This window comes from Microtus pennsylvanicus, chromosome 5, assembly GCF_037038515.1.
Source record: "Microtus pennsylvanicus isolate mMicPen1 chromosome 5, mMicPen1.hap1, whole genome shotgun sequence".
Lineage (NCBI taxonomy): Eukaryota > Metazoa > Chordata > Mammalia > Rodentia > Cricetidae > Microtus > Microtus pennsylvanicus.
Genome location: NC_134583.1, coordinates 76803750 through 76814342, shown reverse-complemented (window position 1 = coordinate 76814342; position 10593 = coordinate 76803750). Strand labels below are relative to the sequence as shown.

Below are 10593 nucleotides of genomic sequence, written 5' to 3'. Positions count from 1 at the left end.
ATATGGTATGTGGGCTTTTTAAAAGTAATATTTAAAGTAATCATTTTGGAGCCAAATAGCCTCCATTCAAGAGGCTGTCCTGTGGCTGCTCTTCATCTTTGTCCCGCCCACAAGAAGGAGGCTCTGGTAGGCAACAACCATCGCATACCATTTTCTGCCGGGTTGACAAAGATAGATTCATGGTCGGTCCTCCAAAAAGATTTATTGACTGAATCACATTTTATTAAACTCAACTTCTGTTTATTCAGTAATGTTTCTGCAATTTTTACCCACTTGGTCCAATATCCTGAATGTAAGTGTGACTTTCTCAGAGTGGTATTTGAAGACATTATGCCTTCATTATCATAGTTGCTGTGATATCTGAAATTTCTCTTGAGAGAATTCTGGCTGGGGCAGTGCTCTGTGGTGTGTGTGTGTGTGTGTGTGTGTGTGTGTGTGTGTGTGTGTGCAGGTGCACGGTTTGTGTGCCAAGAGTCCTTCATAGCTCTCAAAAGATGAGTCTCTTCCCATCACCTAGTTCTGTGACTCGAGTTCTCTGCTTGGGGGAAAACTCTTGATTCTTTCTTGTCGAAGAGTTCTGCTAATTACTGTGTTGCTGGGCCCATGAGTGACAGAGGACACCAACTGCAGGAGACACACCTTAAGAAATGAAAGATTGGAGGAACTGGGCAAGGTGATGCATGGCTGTAAGCCCAGCATTCAGGCAAGAGGATCGCAAACTGCAGGGCAGTCTGGGCTACTCAGAAAGACCTTATTTCCAAAAAGAAAGGAATAAAGAAAGACCCAAGACAAAAGATTATGATTATCAAAAACATGCTCGATGTTTAATCAGTACATGAAATTAGCGCTCATGCCTTGAAGTCCAGGGTTCAGGTTTCAAACACTTGTAAACTTTCACAAACTTGTGGAAGGAACATCAGGCTCTTCATTGGGAATACCCTTTCTATCATGGAGATTCTTTCTGACTCTGCAACCAATCGATACCCAAGAAGAATACGATTCATGCTATTAGTATGCTCTTTGGGTTTTAAAACTCATAAATGATTATGACTTAATTGGCAATGGTTGGAACTCTGAATACCCAACAGCCCGGCATTTTGAATTGGCATTTCCCTCTGGAGTCTGGAATTGTTTCTATATCTGGAATGACTCAGCTCCACTAAGTTGTCCACTCAAAGGAGGAGCTAAGTACCCAACAGGGCTCTATCAAGTGCTCATGACATCTTGTGCTGCAGACTCACAGTTACCTTAATAATTTAGCATTTTCTGTAAGTCTCACAACTTCAAAGGCAATGAAGAGAGGGGATGGGGGAGGGGCCGGCGCATAAGTATCATGATGGGGTCCTTAGCAGCATCTTCTTCGCCTTGCCATTGACACCCTGCTCTATCTATGTGTGGCTTTAGAAAAGGTCAAGTTCACCCAGTCTGCTTTGTTTGGCTACTTGTTTTGCCTTCAGCAGAGTCTCCCCTCTAGGCAAACACTCTTTTGTGATGCCTCTGAAGCCTGCTGCACCAGCACCTGTCAACTGTATTTTGGTGTGCCTCCCCTCCAAACAGTCACCCAGACACATGGACTGTCTTACAGAAAGGATGGATTCTGTTTGGCTTTTGACATGATCACTTTCCAAATATCCTGCATGGCTGGATGAGGGGGAGGGGAAGAAGGGGAGGGAAGGGAAGAGGGAAAGGAAGGAGGGAGGAAGGGAGGGAGGGAGGGAGGGAGGGAGAGAGAGAGAGAGAGTCTTGGTTTTCTGTCTCTTCCCTTAAGTGTTGGAATTACATCCCATGCAACCACACCATACTAGAACATTCTCAATTATGTTTTTCTCAAAGAGAGCCCATCTGTTTAGTGTACTATTACTTATTAGTGCCCACATAGCTTTGAATAGGCAAACTGTCTTTAAACACTCAACTAGGCAAACAAAACATTGAAAAATAGTAATCCCTTTCTCAATTTTAATATGCAATTCAGTATCAGAAGCAAAAAACAAACACAACTTCCCATGATTGGCAGCTGTCACAGAGCCATGATGCCCTTTGGCAGCAGGTGTATGGATGGCATACAATTTTGTGGAAGTCCTGCTGGTTGTCAAGCTGCACTGTATTTCTTCTTGTTGTCGCAGCTAGTTAAAAACTAGCGTAAAGAAAAAGAGCGTAAAAAAAAGAGCGTAAAGTGGGGTGCTGGTGCTGGGTTGGTTGGGGTCCCTTTATTGAGTAACACAGACTCCTTTTTAGCATGTTGTTCTATGATATAGGCCGAAGGACCCACAACCCTTTTATTTATAGTCTATATAATTTATTTTTCCCTGAATTTTAAAGATTGCATTACATTTGGAGAGAGAGAGAGAGAGAGAGAGAGAGAGAGAGAGAGAGAGAGAGAGAGAGTTGGTTCTAAGCTTGGTTAAGCAACACCATGGCCACCCAACTCACACAAAGATCATCTTCCCATGGCAGCGACTGGGAGGCCACACAGCACCAAGAGCCAGGGCTCCTGTTCCCCACGTTCCTCCACCATCAGGCTCACTACAGGTTCAGGAGATCACTGCTCTCACTTGCTGAGCAGTGGCAGCCCTGGCCCAGCAGGCAGACACGAGATGAACCAGGATAAGCCTGTCATATTGGTGCAAATGGGGCTGGACTCACTCAAGGGCTAGCTTAAGCGTTCCCTGTTTTGCTGTCTTCCAGGGAAAAGTATCTCTCCTAAAGGTCCTGGAGGAGTGTATGTGCTCCAACCCTCTGCCTCCAGTGTCCATGTCCCCAGAGAACGCCTGATAACACAGAGACTCACGACAGCCAGCTGGGACCTCCAGGGTCTCTAGAAAGCACAGAGGTCCAAATTCCATTTCTTAATTGAGCTCCTTGCCTGCCACTGTAAATAGAAGTAGGAGGGAGACCAGGGAGTGCAGTTCAAAAGGGAGGTAGTCCTCGGGATTCTGCTGGTCTGGAGGCAGCCCCTGGAGGGGAGGAGGCAGGAGCAGAGGGAAACCAAACAGGTGTGGCCACCCAGCTTTAGTGAAAGTGTGGAGGTAAGACAAACCCAAGCGGTTCAAGGATTCCTAGGCACCAGGCACCCGGCCTGAGGTCTGGGGACAGTGAGGTTCTATGGGGACACTAATAATGCCAGGAGCAGAGTGACAGGGGAGGGAGCTGCTGTCCCCAGGGACTCCTTTCTGCTGCGTTAGCTCTTCCCAACCGCCCAAATCTGGAAAGTCCCTCTTTCTATGTATGCTAAGCCCAAGAGTCCTGACTCCCCTCAGCGGGCAGTCTCTTGTGGGTGGGTGGAAGGCCTGTCCTCATGTCGGGGCTCCCACCCCCACCCTATTCTCTGACTGCCCTAAAACAGCTGGATCAGGGATGGAAGTCAGTTACAGATGTCCCCTAGATGCTCTTGTAGCCTAGCTTCCTCCCCTCCTCTGATCAGCTCCAAAACATCTCTCCGGAGACTGGAGACTTCCAGGCTTCTTTAGGAAAGGCTGGAGCAGAGAGCCAACTCGTCACCCCTCTGTAGTGAGAGAGCCCAGGGCTGGATCTACCCGCAGAGACCTGGAAGCCCAAGAGTGTCTAGCGCTCTGGGTGAGGGGTTCACAGCAAGCTGCACCTGCCTCAGTTCTGCTCCCCACAGGAGCACGGCCATTTCCTGTGGCGCCCCCAGGAGGGATTGATTCAGGGACTGAGCTCTATATCCGAACAGAGCACCTGGCCAGTCTCCAGCCTTCCTTCAAACGTCAGTCCCTTCCCGGCTGTAGACGAGATGACCCACCCTAAAGCCGGTAGCCACCATCTGATGGCCAGGGGCAAAGCCATGCGCGGTGTTGGGGATCTGGGGACCGTGGGCAGCCGCTGTTGGTGGCCTTCGGAAAGAAAAGTCACGGACCAGGCCCTCAGGGAGGGTGCCTAGGCTGCCAGCCAAAGCTCCCACCGCGGTGGTGAACCCCGAGAGGCATGGGGCAGCCTCGGATGCAGGCGGGGACCGAGAGGTCTGCGTGTCTTGGGAAGCTGAGCCACGGGGCTCCAGTGTGGCTCCCTCTGGGCTGCTGGCTCCAGGTGCAGTGGCCCCACTCGTCTCTCCTCTCCGCCTCCTCTTCCTTCGGAAGTTCCCATTATCGAACATCTTCTCACAGTTTGGGTCCAGCGTCCAGTAATTGCCTTTACCTGTGGAGGAGGGAGGTTCAGAAAGCCCGGGGTTGACCCCACTAACCCCCCATGGAGATGGCCCTGAACCCTCCTCGTCCCAAGCCCTGAGGAGGTACTTTGTGTCAGGAATGGGCCTTTATAGTCATACTGCAAGAATATGGGTGCTCCACAAGGACCCAGCCACGGACCCTTGAGGGAATACTCAAGTACATCAGGTTGGAGGCTGGAGAGATGACCCAAGGGAATCTGAATTGTCTGACCACACCTGGCCTCTGGGTAGGGTTCGACACTCTTCAGAGGCTGATCATCCGCCCCCACCCAAACCTGTCCCAGTTTTTTTTAAAGGTAATCACTATTTCCCCCATTTTACAGGGAGGTATATCGAGGCCCAGAGATGTTAAATTCCCAAGATCACCCAGCTGACTAGCTTTCTAGGCTTCAAGCAGATGCGCAGAACCCTGAAGGCGCTAGATTGGAAGCTGAAGCCTAAAAACGTCTTTCCCCATTTCACACAACGGAAGTTATCTCATCTGTGCAATGGTGGGTAGCCCAGGGTCGCTTCCACCCTAGTCACCCCACCAGCCGCCTGTAACACGGGTACTGGACGGGGCGCGCATGCTGCCGGTTACCTGGGTCGTTCTCATCTCGGGGCACCTTCTTGAAACAGTCATTGAGGGACAGGTTGTGGCGGATGGAGTTCTGCCAGCCAGCCTTGCTGCGCTTGTAGAAGGGGAAATTGCTGGCCACGTACTGATAGATCTGGCTGAGCGTCAGCTTGCGCAGTGGTGCGCTCTGGATGGCCATGGCGATGAGCGCCGAGTAGGAGTAGGGTGGCCGTACTAGCCTCAGCAGCTCCTGCTGCCCCGACAGGCTCAGCCACGCGAGATCGGGGCCCGCCAGGCCGCCTGCCGCACCGAGGAGCGAGCCCGGGGCAGCCAAGGCAGCTGCAGCGTAGGGTGGAGCCGGTCCCGGTCCCCCTGCGTAGGACGCGGGGCTAAGCGAAGCCGAGTTCATCCACAGGCGCCGACCGGAGCCCAGATCCCCGCGACTGTAGCCCGGGGAATGAGCGACTGCCGCGCGAGTCAGACCATGCGACACCGAGCAAGAACCCAGGCTATCACAAAACCCAGCCATGTTCAGCTCTCCGGCCTGTGCCGGTGCAGGTGGCTCCGCACCGAAGTTCATGGGCGCTCCATTCTCCCAATGATGCTACCCCACCCTCCTGCCCTAGGTCCTTTAAATGGCATTGGAGCTTGGGAAGCATGGGGGAGAGTATCAAAGGTAGTGAGTCTCCTCCCCTGCCGTCCTTGGTGAAGCTAAACCATGTCTCCGCCCTCGGGTCAGTTTTCTGCCCCGCCCTGGGACACCAAGAGGTGTTGTCCCTGTAACTCTTCCAGGGCACCTAGGTCCCTTTGGGCTCAGAGTTATTTCTGGCTTGCAGTAGTCCCAAGGACGAGGACCCAGGATTCTCAGATCCTAGCTCCTAGGGTTAGGCTAGGGAACTCCTCTCCAGGCATCGGTCCCTTTGTATGTCTGGGACCTTAGCTCTACCTCAGGCCAGAATTGAGAGCTGTTGACACTCTAAAGTTCCCAGTGAGGACCTTGGGAATGATAGGGAGTGAGCCTGAAGAAGAGGTGTGGATATCGGAAAGAGTTTCTAGAAACCTGGGGCCATGAACATCACAAGGCAGCAGGCTGCTGTGATTTGAAGCCACCAGATCTTTGAGTGGATCTGTGTGCTACACTGGAAATCCTAGTAGTCTCCTGCCCAAGGAAGCTTACTTTTCAGACCCTGGAAGAGTCTGGTGCCCTGTAGACTGGCGCACCTAGTTCAAGAGGCAGCAGTGAAAGCCTTCCTGGTCATCCCTTAAAAACCTAAAAGGTGTCTTTGTGGTGTATCAGACTCTCCCTCCCTCCCTCCCTCCCTCCCTCCCTCCCTCCCTCCCTCCCTCCCTCCCTCCCTCCCTCCCTCCCTCCCTCCTCCCTTCCCTCTGTTTTGCTGCTGCAGAACATGGCAGGATTTCCTTGCTGTCAGGCTCTGGGCTTCCCCTCGTGCCCCAGATCCTGGTTAACCAGCAGCACACCCAATCTTGCAGATGCCTTTGCCTTAGGCACCATGGGGGCTTAGCTGTGGCATAGAGTGTTAGAGTTCCCACTGCCCTGTCTCCTAATTGGACACACTCTGAACTTCCCCTCCTGGCTTCCCAAAGTGTATCTATTACATTTCCCTAAACAGCAGCCAGTGCCACCAGCCTGTCTGTTGAGCCACTTCCAAGATGTGCTCAAATTATAAAAATGTTAAAATTATAAAAATGTTCTCTGTGAGTTTGATGAGCTTTAGGTAAACACCTTTTGAGGGACGTTTCTTTACATCGGTAAGCGTGGCAGTGTTCCTCATAGTGCCTGCAAAGGGGCACAGGGGCGCCCTCCCTCTTCCTGCATTTGTCACTATTTGGGACCTTTTCTCCACCCTTGGGAATCTTGCAGTAGAAGAAGCATCTTCTGCTTTTTTTTTTTTCTGAGACAGGGTGTCTCTGTGCTTCCCTGGCTTCTCTGGAACTCACTCTGTAGACCAGGCTGGCCTTGAACTCATAGAGATCCACCTGCCTCTGCCTCCCGACTGCTGGGATTAAAGGCCACCAATGCCTGGCAGGAAGCAGTTTTATTTTCTAATGGCCTGAGTGGCATAAGACGGAGCATCATAGAGCCTGTAGCTCTGCTTCACCCCCATGATCTCGCGAGAGTCCACTATGGGAGCTGCAGCCAGCCGATGGGTGATGGGATCTCTACGAATTCACCTGCCTTCGCTGCCCTTTCTATTGTGAGGTGTCTGACAGGAACATGGCTGCTCTTTTAGGGTTTTGATGACCCAAGGCATTAAATGGAAAAGAATTTGCCTCACAGAGGGAAATTTTATTTTATCCACAGTTGGCTGTAATATTGTTTAAAAAGCTGTACATAGCCATTGAGACAACATGTCACTGGTGTAAAGACAGGTAATAGGCCAGTGGCGTGGAATGCAGAGCTGTGTACACCTGTGTACCTACAGCCAGCCGGCTTTCCATGAAAAACCTGAAAACACACATCAGAAGAAAGGCCACGTTTTCAGCAAATGGTGCTAGGAAAAAATTCATATCCATGTGCAGAAGGAAGCTTGACTCTCATCTCTCATCAGTTATAAAACACAACTTTAAAAAGACCAAAGTGTGAGCCCTGGAACAACGAAATTAAAGAAGACAATGCAAAATACCTCAGGAAGGAGGCTTTTGTTTTCCCTTAAAGCAGAGTAAACAAAATCAAAGAAAGGCAAACAGAATTGCAGTTCGCTGGCAAGCTTCTGCATTGTGACATCATGAGCTACAGAACTGGAGAAAGTATGTGTGAATTGTTTATTTGAAAGGTGGTGATTTCCAGAATAGACGTGGAACTCCAAACTCAACAGCAAGTCCTAATAACCTGGTTCCCAAACAGACAATAAACCCCAGTGCCTAATTTCTCCCTTCAAAATATTTGTATGTTCAAGATAGCATACAAATAGATAACAGGTATACGAAAAGATAGTGAACATTACCAGCCACCAGAGTAACGCAAATCAAAGCACAATGAGATATCAACCAGCTAAAGGAAGGATGGTTATTATAAGAAATTTAAAAGATAACGAATGTAGCGAGGAAGTAGAGAAAAGGGAACCCTTGCACACTCAAGAAATCCCAAATCCCTTCTTCTACTCCTGGAAATAGACACTACACAACTTCTATCTGCGATCATCTTAGTTACTGTATCTTAGCACCCAAGACATACAACCTATATCCACTTGTAATTTCGTTTCCATGCTAGACTCCCTGCCTCTGGCTAATCACCATTCTTCTCTCGACTTCTCTGAGGTCAAGAATTCTATATCCTGTACATGGGTGACATCATATGGTACTTCTCCTCCTCCCCCTTTTCTTCTTTTTCTTTTTATGAAGAAGAAACCGTGATGAGTATTTGAGGACTTGCATGTTAAAATGGATGTATCCATGTATTCAAACATCCCATGGTCCCCTGTATTATGTACAATTTTGGTTTTGTGCATAAGTTAAAAATAAAATTAAAAATTAAAATCATTCTCCAGGGGGGGAAACACAACACACACAGTTTAGAGAATCAACTCAATAGTGAATTTTGAGAGTGCATTGAGTCTTTGCTTATGATGCAAATGGATAAAGAGCAGCAAAACCTTTCCAGGTTCTAGTCATTACAGAGTTTTTCTCTGTCTGAGGCTGTAACTCTCGAACATTGTGGGCTCTAGGACCTCCAAGATCTAGTAAGCCTTCCGGTAATTTTCCTGTATAAAAATTATTACAGTTGGTGCCACATCTCTATTCCCCTTTCTGAGTTCTGAGCCTGTCTTTACGGTAATAGCTTTCTGCGCTTTCAATAGGCTGGACCCCAAAATGACTGTCAGTAGATGAAGTACAGTTATTTGAGAGAAAATGTTTCAACTCCTGCATCATCTTTGATGGAACTCTGATGAGAATTTTTTGAAGAGGAAAATATGTCTAAGGGAGAACTCACAAGGCTGAGCTCATGTTCTGCGGGTTCTCTAAGAGGAACAGCACTGGGCCCTTTTCCAGTCTCGGACCCTTTAGAAGTAACCTGCTACCCACATTGCGGGCGGTCTTCCAGACAGTCATCACCCAATCAAGCCTGCCTGCAGCCGCGCCCACACTGCAGCTGAAGCTGTACCTCCTCTTTCACCAGGTTACCCTCTCCTGTGTGCAGAGCTGGGGTGCAACAGGGCGTGGCTCTTAAAGAGCTCACTACAGGGCCCAGGCAAAGACCCTGCTCCCCAGTTGCCTTTTTAAGTGGCTTTTGTTCCCACTTAGGCTTCTCAGCCATTAGGGAGGCATGTCCTTGGGGGAGGGGTGCCTTGAGTTATCTTCACTCTGTTTCCTGTCTACCAGGAGATGAATTGGCTCTTCCCTCCACACTCCTGCCACCATTATGTACAACATTTTGCCTGAGCTTGAGGGGCAAGCAAAGATAGACTGAACCCTCTGACCCTGTAAATGAACATGTCTTTTCTCTAGTTGTTCCTTAGGTAATGACGATACAAAAGTAATACACTCAGTTAAAAATTTGGCTTTCCGTACATGTTAAACTCTCATTCAAATATGTTATTATCCATCTGTCTGTCTATCTATCCATCTATCTATCTATCTATCTATCTATCTATCTATCTATCTATCTATCTATCTATCTATCTATCTATCTATCATCTATCTATCATCTCTCCATGTGCCTGTCATATGTCAGGCTATTTATATGTCATCTGTCTATCTTAGTTGCGATTCTGATGCTATGATAAAATGTCATAACACAAAGCAATTTATATAAAAGTTTATTTTGGGTTATGGTTTTGAGAACCGTATGTCCACAATGGTGGGAAAGGCATGACGGCAGGAGGCTAGATCCAGAAGCTAGACCACCTCAACATCTATCCCAACTGTATACAGGAAGAAGAGAGTAAGAAGGAGGTAGTGGAGGCTATAAACTCTCAAAACCATCCCCAGTGAAGTACTTCCTCCAGCAAGGCTGCACCTCCTGAAGGTTCTACAACCTCCTTAAACAGCCCCACTAACTGGGGACTGAGTGTTTAAATGCATGAGTCTATGGAGGGCATTTCTCATTCATTTAATCTCTGTCTGTCTTCCTGCCTGTCTGTCTGTCTGTCTGCATCTATCTGTCTGCCTATCTATCTATCTATCTATCTATCTATCTATCTATCTATCTATCTATCATCTACAACTAGAGACTGAACTCAGGGCCTTATATGAGCTAGGCAAGCACTCTGTACTTCTGACCCTACCACATGCAATCTTGATATAAAATTGAAGAATGACTTTTGCTTAGGTATGCTTTTCCTCCCAATGTCCTATCCCAGGGAGACACTGGCCAGGATTTAAGTATGTCTCATTTAACTAATTTCACAACTGTTTTGCATTTTGTATATGTTAACTTCTGTTCTAAAAACTCCAAATATTAAATTAAAACTCATAAATATTTTTTGTTTTTTTTATTCTTTAACATTCAGTGTCGATCAAAAACAAACAAACAAAATAACATTGTTCTACATACCCCAAACCTTATTGCTGCTACCTAATTAACTACAATCCCGAACATCATTTAAAACAGTAAATATTTAAATTCTCAAATTATCACTAAATAATTTTAACATTCATGTTTTCAGATCAAAATCCAGTGTATGCATGCACCTGCTCCAGTTTTGAGCTTGTGCTTTAAGTTTCTTTTATTCTAGAACAGCCCCTGCCTTCTACTGCAGGCATTTTACATAAATGTACTAATTCTGGAGGAGGTGCTGTACCCTGAGTGTGGAGAGAGTCCCGTATCTGAGCCGTGGTATTTTCCTTGTGGTGCGACACAAATAACTGAGTTTCCCGCATCCCAACAATGCTG

The 10593-nt window shown here is 47.8% G+C and overlaps 1 protein-coding gene across 1 annotated transcript; it reads right to left on the bottom strand.

Moving 5' to 3' along the window:
* Positions 1–3718: 3718 nt before the first annotated feature.
* Foxi2 (forkhead box I2) lies at positions 3719–5268 on the bottom strand. Its single transcript, XM_075974881.1, has 2 exons — positions 4764–5268; positions 3719–4152 (listed from the first exon to the last, which is right to left on the bottom strand). Exons 1-2 carry the CDS (start codon positions 5266–5268, stop codon positions 3719–3721), a joined length of 939 nt encoding a protein of 312 aa, XP_075830996.1.
* Between the last annotated feature and the right edge of the window lie 5325 nt (positions 5269–10593).